The sequence below is a fragment of the Plodia interpunctella genome, chromosome Z (assembly GCF_027563975.2).
Source record: "Plodia interpunctella isolate USDA-ARS_2022_Savannah chromosome Z, ilPloInte3.2, whole genome shotgun sequence".
Classification (NCBI taxonomy): Eukaryota; Metazoa; Arthropoda; class Insecta; order Lepidoptera; family Pyralidae; genus Plodia; species Plodia interpunctella.
The window spans coordinates 9,421,208-9,436,691 of record NC_071324.2 but is presented as its reverse complement, the minus strand read 5'-3'; the positions used below and the strand labels follow the sequence as shown (position 1 = coordinate 9,436,691).

The 15,484-nt window shown below is 33.4% G+C and overlaps 1 protein-coding gene across 3 annotated transcripts in view; it reads left to right on the top strand.

Moving 5' to 3' along the window:
• LOC128682822 (uncharacterized protein) overlaps nucleotides 1–15,484 on the top strand; it is a 56,991-nt gene that overhangs the window by 28,263 nt on the left and 13,244 nt on the right. For all 3 annotated transcript variants that reach the window (XM_053767709.1, XM_053767710.1, XM_053767711.2), the window contains 2 exons: nucleotides 6,075–6,252; nucleotides 10,359–10,502. In XM_053767709.1, the coding sequence (XP_053623684.1) occupies nucleotides 6,075–6,252; nucleotides 10,359–10,502 (322 nt within the window). The remainder of the gene's footprint in view (nucleotides 1–6,074; nucleotides 6,253–10,358; nucleotides 10,503–15,484) is intronic.

The window sequence follows — 15,484 nt, the reverse complement described above, 5'->3', positions numbered from 1 at the left end:
ACTAAGTAGGTATTTTATTTGTCAATACAACAATCAGTTAAATATTATTGAACTTAAAAATAATGGTCTCTTAATACTATGATGTGGAACTCTAACTTTTGCGATAGTGTAATAGATGAAAAGGTACTCTTAAATCAGAACCTTTATAGTTTGTTTTATAAATATGAAAAACTAATGTCAGTAAATATGATAAAAAAAGACATCGACTTTAATTCCGGGAATAATTTACGAACATCGATAGTTCATGAATATTAAATTCGAAATGTGGGATCAAAGAGGTTATTATGATACCGAGTTCAAACTGTTTTCCCTATGATTACATAATGAGAACTTACAGTCTTAATATATATTCAAATCGAACATTTTTATAATTTTTTAAACAGTATTTATCGATCATCAAAAAATAACTTAGATCACTCGATAAAGCGCGATTGTTGTATATTAACACCGCTTTTATTCATTGCACTCACGTTCACTATAGTGAAAGAGATAAACACACCGATTCTTTGAAGACAAAGCGAGACAGATAAAAGTAACACTTTTCCTTGTCTTCGTAAATTATAAAGTTAGTGGATCGAGCGCTCGCCGACCCTGGACTTTCTTCATGACCTTTGTGTACGAATTTAAGAAAAAAATCATGTCATGCTCTTCAAATTATAGTTTACTATAGACTTTGCTCACTTCGTATGCTGTCGTGGATGTCGTGTAAGGCGACTAAAGGACACATAGCCATGCGAAGCTACATTATTCTCGAATGAAATAGGATATTTTTATCCCAATAGCGGTATAACGGGAGGTCAACCCGGTTCGCAGCTAGTTCATAATTATTAAAATACAAAAAGTCTTATAGTTTAATAGGTTATAATACAGGTAGCTGTAATTAACTAAAACTTCCTCTTTTATGATGTAACCAACTTGTTTGTTTGTTACTGAATATCAGCGACGATTGACGTCGTATTTGAATGTTACTATAATTACTATTTGACACATCTAACGTACGAGAAATTTTCTATTTAGGTCAGTCGACCGGGAATTATGCCTAAATTCCCACGGGAGCAAAATATGGGTCCACTACTAGTATGTTATAATTAGTTTCGCGCATCGAAAGGAAAGTTAATTAGATTAGATAATTGGCGAATATAAATTATAATATTTTATGTTTTGTAAAACAAAGAAAATGTATTGGATTTTCTAGAAATAAAATTATATTTTCTCATTAAATTCAATTCATATTGAATTTAATGAGAAAATAAATATTTGATTTCGCTTGACTCAATGAAGATTGTTTAGTGAAGCGTAGTGTTCGATTCCAAAGAGACATTTCAATACAGTGACATTCATTCACTTAGTACGATATGATTGATTGGTTTCTGTTTTAGATACTTGTATCGACTAGTTGTTATTCGCGTCTCGATTATGTTATAAAGGCTGAGTACTGTCGGACTGGACACTATTCTCTGATAATAGCGGTGGATTTGCTTTGAATTTATACCTATATACCTATATGTGCTGTACACAAGCTGCAATGACTAACCAAGGTAAATGACCCGTAGGTTTCCTTTGGAATACTCTTCGTTGTTTCTGTACCAGAGCTTTGTAAATATTGATACTTACTCGTATACATTCCTTTTGTATTTGAGAAGTCTCTATCGTGCTTTTAGGATAGTTCATAAACATTTATAAGGGGTTTTTATAATACTATACTATAAAATGACTGATTGACTAAAGTAACTTTTTAAATGTTTATTGAAGTACATCTTATTTTGTTTAAATCCGGTTAAATTCTATTTAAACACTCGATAATTTTAGTGGATTGATCCAATCCACTGATGCTGATGCGAAACTGACATTAGATTAGATAGGTACAAAAATACTTTTGACCTTATTAGAGTTACTGATGGATGTATTATACGGTAGTTTGTATCCTTTGTAAGGTCGCCGGCGCGGAAGAACATTGATGGGGTCTAACTTGCCCTTTGGGGAATGGGCAGGCAATTCGTAACGCGTTTTACTTTGCACCCCCCGCGTTTGTTCCGTTCAGCTTTCATTGTGTGTCGGGAAATTGAAAATGGTCGAGGTTTTGTCTGGAGGAATTAGATGGCGATGATAATTTTCCAGTAGCTTGAACACTTTTTCTTTTCCTACGTGACACGCGCAGGTAGCTGGCATGCAGATATATTTATTATTTTAATGATTAATTTTAATTATTCCCTACCTTCCCTATGGCAAAATCTTTTGATTTTTCCTATGTCACTGTATACAGAATACACATGCAAGAACGTGGCGTATCAATATCAAAGCACATTGCGCATGCTAGCTACCGACATTCCAGCTGCTTGCTCACTTTACTTGCCACGGTACTCTACTCATCACCGCCATTACTTTCATCTCGGAAAGAAGTTACCCTATGACCTTTACCTTATTTCAAATTTCAAAAAGAATATTAATTGGATGTGTTGATAAAGCGCAAAGAATGTAATAAGCAAACAAACGAATTCATTTTGGCATTTACATTAATGGGAAATATATTTTCCCGATAAATCAGTCGTATTGAAACAATTCAGTTTAATTCAGTTTTCCAATTAAATTTACGCCAACTAATAATGCGAAGTATTCCCTGGAACACCTCTATGGTTACCAATATTTTAATTTCATTATTGCAATTTATTAATTCAAATATATGTGAATTTAATTTTTCATTTTAACATTTTGATTCCATTACGCGCACGAAACTAAAAATCTACTTTTATATAATCACTGTAGGCTAAAATCATCCTCCTCAATGCTCATGTGATTTTGAACATTGAAAAGTCGCTGCGTCTAGGTTTAGAAAAACGGTATTGTAACAATAATTGTCCTACAAAAGAAAAAAATCTTCAAGCGATTTAATGAAATTTGCATCCCGCACGACTCGTCAGTTATATTATGACATTGAAAATAAAAATAAATTTATTTGTTAGACAAATTAAAAAAACCCCGACTTTAAATATTCATTTCGCTGAACGGTTGAACCGATTTTCATGAAACATAGCTAAGAACACTCGGGATAAAATTATCTATGACACAAAAAAAAAATACTAAATGAAAATCGGTTCATCCGTTTTTAAGCTACGAGTACAATGCCACAGACAGCAGATACACAGACAGACACGTTAAACTTATAACACCCCTCTTTTGGCGTCAGGGGTTAACAAGAGAAAGAAAAGTGTACCTAAGCTACTCTTGTCACTCTGTCAAAAGATACTAAACCGCACTATGACTCAGCTAAACGACAAGAGCGTATTCATGCTAAATTTGGAATACAAGGTTTTAGCTAACGTTGTGACTATACACATGTGAAAGTGGCTACAGCGGTATATACAGCACTTTGGCTGGTATGTATATATGGGCAGTTACGAAATGACTTTTGAATTACGTCGTAAACTCAACTCTATTAGTATTACAAAACCGAAATTGTACATTAAATTAAATGAGATAGCATTAATATCATAATGCATGCGATATTTCGCACTCCATTGCCGTTAAATGTATAAAAGCCACGTTAATATAACTTGTGTTATTATGAAACTCTGTATAGTAATATAGCTTTTGATTCCCTTTATAATCTAATTCTCTTTTAAAGCCGTTGTTAGTTGACGTTTTTTCATAAAATGGAAGTAATTTATTTAGATATTTATCCCCGATAGATAGTTGTTGTTTTAAAGAGTCGTATTGTTTTACCAAAAAAGTGGGTGGTACGAATGGAAATGGAATGGAAAGGGTGCTTTTATTGTGAGTGCAATTTCGTTTATTTTACATTGCGTACAACTGAGGTTTTTTATTTGTTTGTGTGGTAGAGCATTTGATTTCATTGTTAGATAAGTACTGTTTTTTACAAGCTTCCACAATTAGGTTTCTCATAATTTCAAAATCTTGTTAGATGCTTTGAATGCTTCCAACATTCATCCACTTCAGACACCTTACACTACATACACTTAACTTCTACAATACAACATTATATCCAATATTTCATACAAAGGGCACTTGAAGTTTCTTTAGAAATTGCAGCAGAATTCAACGCGAATTCCTAGCGTATTTACGGCAATCTCGCCGCAACATTGCAGCAAGTTCGCCGATGAAATTAATATCTAAGTAATCACAACGACTGTCCTGTCGAACGTTTTACACCTGTGTTTAAGCTATTAGTCATACGACAAATTGTTCTGTCTCAACTAAGTGACATTTTATCAGTCGTTTGATATATGTGCGTAGGTTTATCTGTCAAGAAAAAAATGCGGTATCTTATAGTCAGAACTCATTATAAACACAAAAGGCGCGGGATGGGACTTTATCAATCATTATAATTAAAAGCCGTTACGACACCTTCATAATTATTTTAATACGACTAACTTTTGAACGAGGAAAAAAAACAGGTGGTCGAAAGTGTAACCTAATAAAGTACTAGTCGACATAAAAGCATTTTAACAGAACATCTGAATCCATTTGTCGGCTAACACGTGGCAGCCAGTGCTAACTTCGTTATTTGACGCTATATTACTATTCATCCGAAAATCTTATTAACTTGAACTTCAGACATAACTGTAGCTGATAGTAAGACGGCTTTGTAATTATTCAAAGTTAATTTATTTATCAACGTCTGTTGCAAAGTGAATTAATCTATAATAGAACGAAGCACTCGCACTAATCCTTGGAACTACTGGGTTGTTTAAAATTCTGTCTTTATATGATTCACGAGAAATTAAATTCAGCTACGTAAAATCAATAGCATATCAAATCACACCGGCATAGATCTTCTCGCGGCGGTAATAGCTGCGAATTTGCAATGCAATTGGATAGGTGTATTTGTATTTGTAGTTGTATTTCCCACGACAGCGTAGCTGCGTAGGGGCACAACTTGTTATAGAAAACAAAATATAACATAAATACTAAACTCGATCCTTTTATTTTTTGTCTCCGCCTATAACATGGATAAGATTCCATCTCCCGGCGACAGGAGGGGGCCGTATATAAAAACTAAAGCTTATTGTTACAACGTTTGTTTGCATAGAACTGTTGAAATTGCTGAATGTTTGTTTATATATATCCAATGGATTTTTTTGGATATCTTACATTGGACATTGCTCAAGACATTTTTGGAACTTTTGGATCGGATACGAGCCGGGACTGTTTTTCTCTTCAATTTGTAAACCGGATTATTTCGGGTCATTGTTGGAATTATTATACGACTTCAAATATAATTTCGCGCCAATGTTAGTTGTAACTAGCAGTCTCCTTGATTCATACCACTTATCAAATAATGACTACTACTTTAAAAAGTATAATTCAAGTGAAAACAAGAATTAATTCAACGTCGTTATCCTTGATCAGGCGGAAATAGATAAATAGTGGACACAAACAATATTACGATAGGTATACTTACTATAAATCATTTGTTTTGATCTAGTTATAGTAATATGAGTGTCTAAAAATGCCAGCGGGTGTAATAGTTGTCATTAACAAATGGTTTTCAATAAATCTTTATACCTACTTAGTATATAAGTTTTCATAATAATTATTAAAAATCGTAATTAAGTATTCTGAAAATTTTCTAATAAGAAAACTTGCGCCGATCATTTAAAAAAGTTGTTAATTAATTAACATTTGTTCTTCCTTTAATGATAAACGGCTTTTTAAACTATTTCATTTATTTATTCGAGACTTTATACAAGTACCTAGAGATTATTATGTATTTGTCTTAAAATAATATAGTATCGTTGATTTAGTGGCATCCTATAGGAAAGTCTCGATCTTACTTTGCGGCTAACTCAATTTGTGTTTATATTAAAATAACCTCCCGTTTTAGAAGTTGGTTAAAAATATATATTCGATAATATAATTCTGACTTGACTAAGGATCTAACCTACGACTCTGCTATACCCTATATATTTATTTGTATCTCTATATACATACATCCCATTCTTTAAAACATCTCATCACGCCAGTTAATTTTCTCACTAAATAAAATAGTATAAAAAAATCCCGAAATAATGAACTTCCTTCTTTCAAGTCGGAGTAATGAAAAATTTTGTTACCAGAGACAACAGTGCGCCAACAGCACCGACCGTGCTGCTGAAACGCACGAAACATCACAAGGGCAGCATCTACTGCCTGGCTTGGAGTCCAGCCGGCGACCTCCTCGCCACAGGCTCCAACGACAAGACCGTCAAGCTCATGAGGTTCAACAGCCACGCGTGCAACCTCGAGGGACAAGAGGTATGGATAACTCACTATTATACATAGATAGCCCTTCCCGCCTTCACTCGGGTAAAACCATATAACCTAAACCTTCCTCGGCAATTACACTAGCTATTGCTGAAAACCGTATAAAATTCCGTCTGGACTTCTTTTTATAATATGTAAGAATGCTATATGAACACGAATTCGTACAGATTAGTACATAATTGTACAGACTATTATAGTTATATAACGAAATACAAGTAGTAAGAACTTAAGTACAGAACAGGAAGTAGTAAGAAGGTTGAGCTCTCCTTTCTTAATGAATAGATGCATTAACAAGTTCTCTTTCGTAGTATATTTACAAAATAAATAAAGCGACTATTAAAAATCTCAAGTTACGCAATCGAATCAAATGATTCGCGCGAAATCGAGACGAGACAGCCCACGGTTATTTGGCCGTCTCAATAATTGGAGTAGGAATCGATAGCGATAAGAGTGAATCTTCCTGTCAATCACTCGACGATGTGGAGACGTGAATACGAACACAATCTAAAGGTAACAACACACAAGCGTTATATAGTTTTGTGAAAGAAGAAGGCTGTGGAATGTATGTATGATATAGGAGCTATGTTGCCATTTTGAATTTTGTGACAAATTCAAAGTACAAAGCAAATTGAAAATTTTACTTGAAAAGTATGACCTAAGTCCAGGGAGATTTTCTTAGGGCTAATTAGGGATGATGATTCGTAGAAGAATGCTATTGAATGAAAATGTCTATCGTTTTCACATACTACATGTATATTATGATAAGATACATATATAGAAGTTAGAGATGTTAAAGGCAAGAGTGAATGGACATTATTTGAGCTTGCGTGTAAATGACGAAATAATGGTACGAAATTGTCTTTATTCATTTAATTTATTAACTTATTTGGCAACACCATATTGACTCAATTAAAAAAAATTACCTACACATGTTAACACAAAAACTTGATATGTTTTCAAATATCGCACGTCTGATAGTGGCCTTAACCTCGAGACACAATTTCTGTGGAATTTCATGACAATCGTGCCATATGTCTGTCGCGCACTCAAAGGGAATGTACCCTAGATATGTATTCTTATTAGTCTGATGTACTATATCCTTAATCGAGAGATTTATGTACAAATGTTTCTTCAGTCTACATACATATAACTAGCGGCTCAGGTACAAATATAGTAAATTCTACACATAATCTTCCTCAGGAATCAAACCATCTATTGTTGAAATCCGCATGAAAAACCGATTGTTCAGTGATCAGCTCCCAACGAAGGAACTCCTCAACTAAACCGATAAATAAAATATTAATTGTTTTGTCATATGTTGAATGTACAGTTTCTTCCTGAGAACAATTAAACGCTTGTGCTAGAAATTTGTTCTTTGTAAAAACGTATTTTGAGTGTTTAGAAATCCAAACTAATATTATAAACATGAAAGTAATTCTGTTACCTCTTCTCATAAATCTGTGGGTATAAACTAGTAAACCCGTAAATGTGAAATAAAGCTTAAAGTCATGTCAGATGTCGGCTTTTGAATATGTTTCAGTGACTCCAATGACACACACTCCAAAAGAAAAAAAAATTACGCCACAACACAAGTAGGCTAATTGTCTTTACTATGACACAAATTTGAAATAGTAATGGGTGTATCATACATTTTCACTCATTACAAAATATACCTGATATCATCTTAATTGTATAATGTTCCCAACATTATCGTGTTTTGTTTTATTCACACCATTCAGTTTCTTATAGAACACAAACTCCAAAATAATGTAAATATTACATTTTTACAACAGCCGATTGCCGTCCTAAATATTGATTATCATTGATTACCTTATCATATGTTGTTATTCGTTACAAGGTTGTTCGATTGACCAATTTTCCTATAAAGTTTAATTGCCTACATCCGCTCGTGCCGAAGATAATTATCTTGGAGAATTTCACTGTGGCGCTTGTCATTCATTCGGTTGAGAATTTGCCGATTACGTAAAACCGAACGCGGATGTAAGCGTTTATTACGTCTAATGCGTGATCTTCGCCAGTAAATCTATGATGAGTCTTTTCTTTTGAGTATGAATGGTTGGATATTGTTCATTATAGAGTAAGGTTTTTGTGTAAAATAACTATTTACAATGTAGTGTAGGTACATTCTTTCACTTCGTTAAAAATAAAACTTTCCGGACTTGATTCTTAGCTCGTTATGGTTTAGTGGAATCAATACTTAGATATGCAATAGTTTTCTGGGGCAATTCGAAAAAAAATAAAAACGTATTCGCGCAATGTTTGGTCTCCAAAGCACTGATAGATGTCAATATATTTTTTAAACAACACTTCCGTCACTTATTATACTTAAAGTAGCAATAATTGAAAAAACTAAAATTCAATTATTTCCCCATCTAGCTGATATTGTTAAAGAATCGCCGAGATATATTAATTCTGACTCTGACACAAGCAATGGTCAGATATGATTTCCCAAAGTATGTGTAGAATAAATACCTGATCTCATAAAATTTGAACTGATTATATTTTAAGCTATTATTACAAAATCATTTCGTTTTGTTCCATAACTGAAACTTACATTAAATGCGAAATGTAGAAGTTACGAGACTGTACATGTAGTATTAATTGTTGATGGATATGTTTAGTGAGATAATAAACATGATTAGGGCCGAAAATACGCTGAGGATTTATTGGTCCGGCGGTGTCCATCGGAATCCGCCGAATAGAAATGAAACTATTGTAGATAAGCCTATCTCGTAGTATCAGTAATCCCCATTGATATCGGCAGATACAATGTCTTGTGTCAGATTATCTTTGGACCTGTTAGGTATTTTATGATATGTATGTAATTGTAAAAAAAATGTTGTTGTTGGCTTTATTAGTATATGTAACGAATGTATTTAGTACCTACTTTATAAATCATTATAACGAAAAAATCACACAAACGGATAGTTGGCCACAAAATATGTTTAAGCGATACTTTAATAATTTAGACATTCGAAACCTAGGTGTTTCCGTCTTAACTTTATGATATTAGCCTTCCTCAATCTAACTCTATTTTAAATTGAGATATCTATTCAACGTAGCCACATAGTAACACGATAATACTGTTTTCGGTCGTGCTGACATTTCGGCAGCTATGTCCTTGTCATTTCATTTTAGAGTATAAACGAGCTGTTCCCGCGGCTACGCCCACATAATTATTCTTAACAATAACAGCATTTTGAACACGAATCCTTCGTGTGCGTCGTGCCACTAGTTGGTACAGAAATTACGATGAATAATGACTTACCACAGGGTACTGTGCGTGTTGTGCTATACTTGATGTTCGTCACGTCTTGGGTCGTGATCTTTGTTCAGTTTTGTGGTGATCTTAAGTGGGTTCTTTATTCTGCTTTCCCTCAAGAGATTTGCACTAACACGTGTATAACAACACAATACAACAAACGGGTTACATTATATTTGTAAGCTATTATAAGATTAAATAGATGAAAGATGACTAGACTTGGAAATCGAGAGAATTTTTTTCATATAAAGATAAGGATAGATAATACCTTCAAAAATTATTCAGTTCTATTTTAAATCATTTAGCTACAATGTCCGTGTATCATTCCCAGCCCGGGTATTTAAACAATAACATTACAGTAATATTTTTACTTGTGATCCCAGATTTCTCTGCGGTTTTGGGCGTATTGTGCCCGTTTTTGTGTTTCTGCATGTCCACCAGACCTACAATATAAGCTTAAAGTTAAGTCTGGACCGTTGTGTATTGTCCAATTTTTATTATTCCGTTGTTAGGTCCCACTATAGATTTTTTTTGGTAAATTTTCTCTTTCTCCTTTTTCCATATTATTAATATTATAAAGTGAAAAAATTGTATTTTTGTTTGTAAGAATAAACTCAAAAATTACAGGGCCGATTTTAATTAAATTTAGCACAGAGATACACGAAACATTCAAGAGTTTTTATACTGGGTTTAGGTTTGAGCGAAGCCGGGGCGGGCCGCTAGTCTATTTAATAGGCATATGATGTGAACTCTATTGACGGATATAGTGATGAAATTTCTATCATGTTTTATTGTTAACCTTTCTTTTATCCAGGTGGAACTGAGCATGCATGACGGCACAGTGCGTGACGTCTGCTTCATCGAAGACACGTCAAATAAAACAAGCCTTCTGGTCAGCGGCGGCGCAGGCGACTGTAAGATCTACGTTACCGACTGCGCCACAGGGAAAACATTCCAGGTACGTTTAGATGTATTTAATAATTGTTGACGAAGGATCCAGTTTTGTCAAGACCAGTATTGCCCTACACCCTAGCTCTCGAATTTCCATAATGTTATTGTTATAATAACTGAAATTAGTTATAAAAGGTAAAAAAATAAATAAACGTATCTATGTGGCCTATGGACGCCATTGAAAATTCTTTAGTATTCTCGTTTATACATTTAACAGCATAATGCGCTTGTGTAGCTACAATAATCGAGATCTTTTCTATGTTCCTATCTGCCACTGTAGTTACGTAAGTCATTCAACTATTTTACGCACTTTATATAATTATAATAATATATCATCATCTGTTGACATTTTTTTTCATTCCAAAGCGGCATTTAAAAATCTTATTTCTTCCTACGTAACAGATAATTTCATTGGTCTAATTGATTAGTATACTATTACACACATATATGATAGTCTATACACATTACACACATAACGTGATGCGTCCCTGTTTGAAATAAAATGAAATGATATTTATTAAATAAACAAAACTTTACTACATTGCTTATACAATAGGTCCCACTCTAGGCAACATGCATGTTTGTCTATTATTTTCTTTTCTTTCTGTTCTAAGCTGTTTATCACTTTTTAATTTACAAAACAAGAATATGTATTTGGCATTAAGTTTTACCCTGTAAGATAAAATGTAATTTTTGTTCATGTGCTGTTGATTCTATGATAAATAAAAAATAAAATATATGTATTCCACAATAATACAATTTTTTTGTTGAATTCTATGGAATAAAATATATGTATTTCACAATAATACAATTTTTTTGTTGAATTCTATGGATCCACGCCATAGGATCAGAGATTTTAAATCGTCTCTTTAACGGCCACCATATGGCGATTGGGACGAACGGCATTTTTATTAGACTATTAAGTAAAACGGTTTAATCGTAAAACTACTTATAAAAATAAAAACGTTTAGTGGTCTCCTTGTCCTTAAGAAATCTATTTCAAATGTGTGAAGTTTTAATGGCTACATCCATTGCTACATCATGGCTACATCATTACATCACAATGTATCTGTAGTAGAATCATTCCGGAATGCTTGCAGTTTGTAGCTTTGATAAATATTATTTTTAATTTAGATTACAGCATAAAAAGTTTAATTTCGGAATAAATTATTTAAACAAACTATTTTTATAGTATAGAAGCTATGCTTCTATATTTAAAATCAAACAATGTATTCGTGTTGATATTGTTAATAATTTTCTGACCGTTATCGTATGAAGGATTACAAAAACTAAGCAAAATAACAGTGCATATTATTCATGGGCAGGCCCCATGATAATAATTGTTGATAATGTATTATTGTTAAAATGAACTAAATGAATTGAAAGGCATCTAACATGAATTTAACACTTTAATGATTTCCTGCCACAATCATACACAAAAGTTCACTAAACCTTCCTGAAAAGGAAGGTCTAATTTAAAATCTGATTTAACATGGATACGTTGCTTAGATCCCGAGATATCGATAATAATAAGTTATGAACAGACGCACGATATATACGCGGGCGATGCTGCGGCTAAAAGCAAGTAATAAATCTGTGTTACGATGACAAAATAATTAGTGCTGTTTTCTAGTATAGGATAGAAGACATTAACTTTGTCGTTCCTTGATAGCGACTAGCCAATACCATTAGTTACAGGCGCTGCAATAAATGCAGACTGCATCCACGGTCTAGAAAATTGCCAATCATTCAATTGGCTCAAGACACATTCCCAACACAAACTTTATTTTTATTACGAGCGCTTTCACGCGGGTGTAGATGCGTGATTTTCTTTTACGACTTCTGTGGAAATTAATCTTTTTAATGAAACCTAAGGAAGGATAAAACAGAACTTAGTAAAATCTTTGCCCGAACCTACTTATAGTATCACTTCTTTGCACTTCTATCCGTTTGTCACGAATATTTTGCTCCGAAAGTACTAACTAGCTACTACTAATTTAAAACAACATTGTATTAGGTTAAATTGTAACAAACAAAATTTTAACATGTAAAAACCCAAATTGTTTCCAACTTACGTGCAGCGCGTTAAACAATCTAAACTAAGTTTCGTTTCCGTTTCATGAAATACTTAACTGGTTCTAATTTTACTATTCATGTTTTTCTGACAAATTATAATATAATACCTCTATATAAAATATATCTTGGTCACGAGCATAAAACCTTAATACTCAGAATTTATAAAACATTGTGTGCGACCCGGCTCTTCGCTCCCATGGGAATATCGGGATAAAAAGTACTCTATGTGGTTATATTCCACCCGTGTACCAAATTTCATTAAAATCCATCAAATAGCGACAGAGTCTTCATTCTACGGCATTCTACAGCATTGTCCGTCCCGGGTTGCCTGGTGTCATTTCATAGCAAAAATACATACATATAGGTATATTATTTTTCAAATTCTTGATTTAATGAGTTATTGCGCTAGTGTGCCGACGTTTGCATCTTTTTCGATAAAAGCACTCAACATTTCAAAATCAATTCCTGATAATGTGATATTTACATAGTTGCATTTGACAAATTGTGTTCAGAATACAAATGTGCTGATTAAGAGCAAATCGAATTTATGTTCATTTTATTATTCATGTATGTATTTAGATAGCAAATTCATGAATAAACACATATTATCATATTTAAGACCTTAATTAATTAATCAATATAATCCTTGTGAAGCTGACAATTTTCAACGTACAGCCGAAATTATTATGCTTAGAAAGCTGAAATTTGGTATGTAGGTTTCTATGGGGCAACCCGTCCCCATTATAACAATGTAATTAAGTTATTTCTTTTAGTTAACATAGCAAGTAACAGATGGAAGATGCGCTATATTACTATAACTCAGGCAAAATCTCCAATCAGGGTTTTGTAAATAAACGATGTTAAAAATCATATACGGTATCAATATTAACTTTTGATACTTGCGTCTATATTGCGAAAGTGATAGGTGGTAGGTATTGTGTAAAATTTTTGCAATGAATTGATATATGGCTTGAACAGGACCTTATTGTCAACATGATAACAGAAGCGCTGGCACGCGTTTATCGAAGGCTACTGTACATCAACGAAACTATGTCGTACTTTTAGAAATAGTTCAGCCGTCCATCACTCTGCGTGCCCCTGGCAATGTAATTAAAAACAGTAATCTAGGTTGATGAGGTTGGAAGGAAGAACAAAGTTTAATCAAGTGAAACACTTCGACCTTTAGGCCTCGTATGCACGATCTTTAAAAAACTCGACGGTAGTGACGCTTTTCAAAATGCTTTAAACAAAAGAAAGAGACAGTCGACATTCAACTTACTTCCCACTTCACCTTAAAACGAGGCGAACTTGGGATTTACTCTAAAAATAATTACCCCAATAGTCACAAGGGGGCCAATCAGCAAAAACACAAAAAAACTGAACATCCGAAAGAGAACCTTATTGTGTCCGCTTGCTAAAGTCTCGCCTTAAAAATCCGATAAAAACGTCACGTTATAAAAGCAATGACGTGTGAATCACACGTGCTTTATAGCGCTTTTATAACGCGACGTTTTATTTTATCTATTCACACGATGAACAGATACAGGGATACATCCTCCATTGTAACGTTTGTAACGCTCGTGCAATAAGCGCTCGTGCGTTTGATGCTTTACTTATGCAAAATAAAAGCATTCTATTCGTTTAGTAGCTAATACGACACATTGCCACATTAGCGGACCGGTTAGAAATTATGTGAGTCGATAGACGCGTTAGTTCTTTGTTACTCAACTATTAATTTATTTTCTTTGATACGAAAACATCAGTTCAATGATTTTTTGGGTTGTTTCTCACTCGTGCATTTGTTAAATTTGGAAATGTGAATTTTCGCTGAATTTTAATCATAAAGCTGGAAATAATATGTTATGTTCTTTATGTCTGGTGTTAACCGAAATGTCAGCTATACGATAAGTGGTTATGACTATAAAAAAGGCATTATAGTGCTATACAATGCGATGAATGAATTACACTCCTCGAAAAATGTAAGGTTGTCACATCTTCCATTATTTATTATTTTAATAAAAGAAAGTCTTTCAGGACAGAACAATGTCTTCATTGTGTAAATAATTTTCCCTGGAGGAATTTCACCAACAACATTCCTCTCTTTTATTTTTTTTATGACAGATTAGATGCCACAGTTACTTAAAGTTCTTGAGACGGAGACAATTATTTTGGTTGTGTTGCATTGCAAACCGCGTTTATGTAAATAATGTAGTAATTTAAAGAAAATATTCATTCGAAAAATATGATGATTGAACAATAAATTATCACAAAGATTCAATTTATCGAGAATCTCGTAGTAATAGAAACAAGAATTGGCGTAAAAATGCGCAATACGAAAATATACATTCAGAGAAAATGTTTGTTGGTCCAAACAAAGGATCAAGACTCTTTGTCAGTTCTAGAGCAACAAAGCCTTTCCTAAAGTTAATGTTTTGTGTCCGCACCACTAAGTCCGGTCAGTCCAGGCTATTGACATGGAAGCAATGAAAAATAGATTTTGTGTGTAATACTTTAAAAATCCAGTTTGTTTTATTTTGAAATGAGGTGTAAGTAAATTTATAAGTAGGAGTAAATTAATAAGTAGGCTTTCTTTTATTTTATTAATAAATCTTTCATAGGTTTTGTTCGTTTGATATCAGTCGTATAAGTTTCTCTTTTGAAAATTGACATCTTTTTCTAATTATTGAAATGGAGAAGCTAAAATCTTATCACAATTATTTCTGACAAAACATTTGCATACTGAGAAACATTATTTTTTGTATTAAACTTGCGGCCGTTAGTGTGTTAGTTACCTCTTCACGCATTATCTGCTGGAGCAATTGTTATGAAATTTGGCACATGGGTAGAAAATAATCTGGAATAACACATACTTTTTATCCCAAAATGTCCACGGGAGCGAAGCGCAGTTAGTAT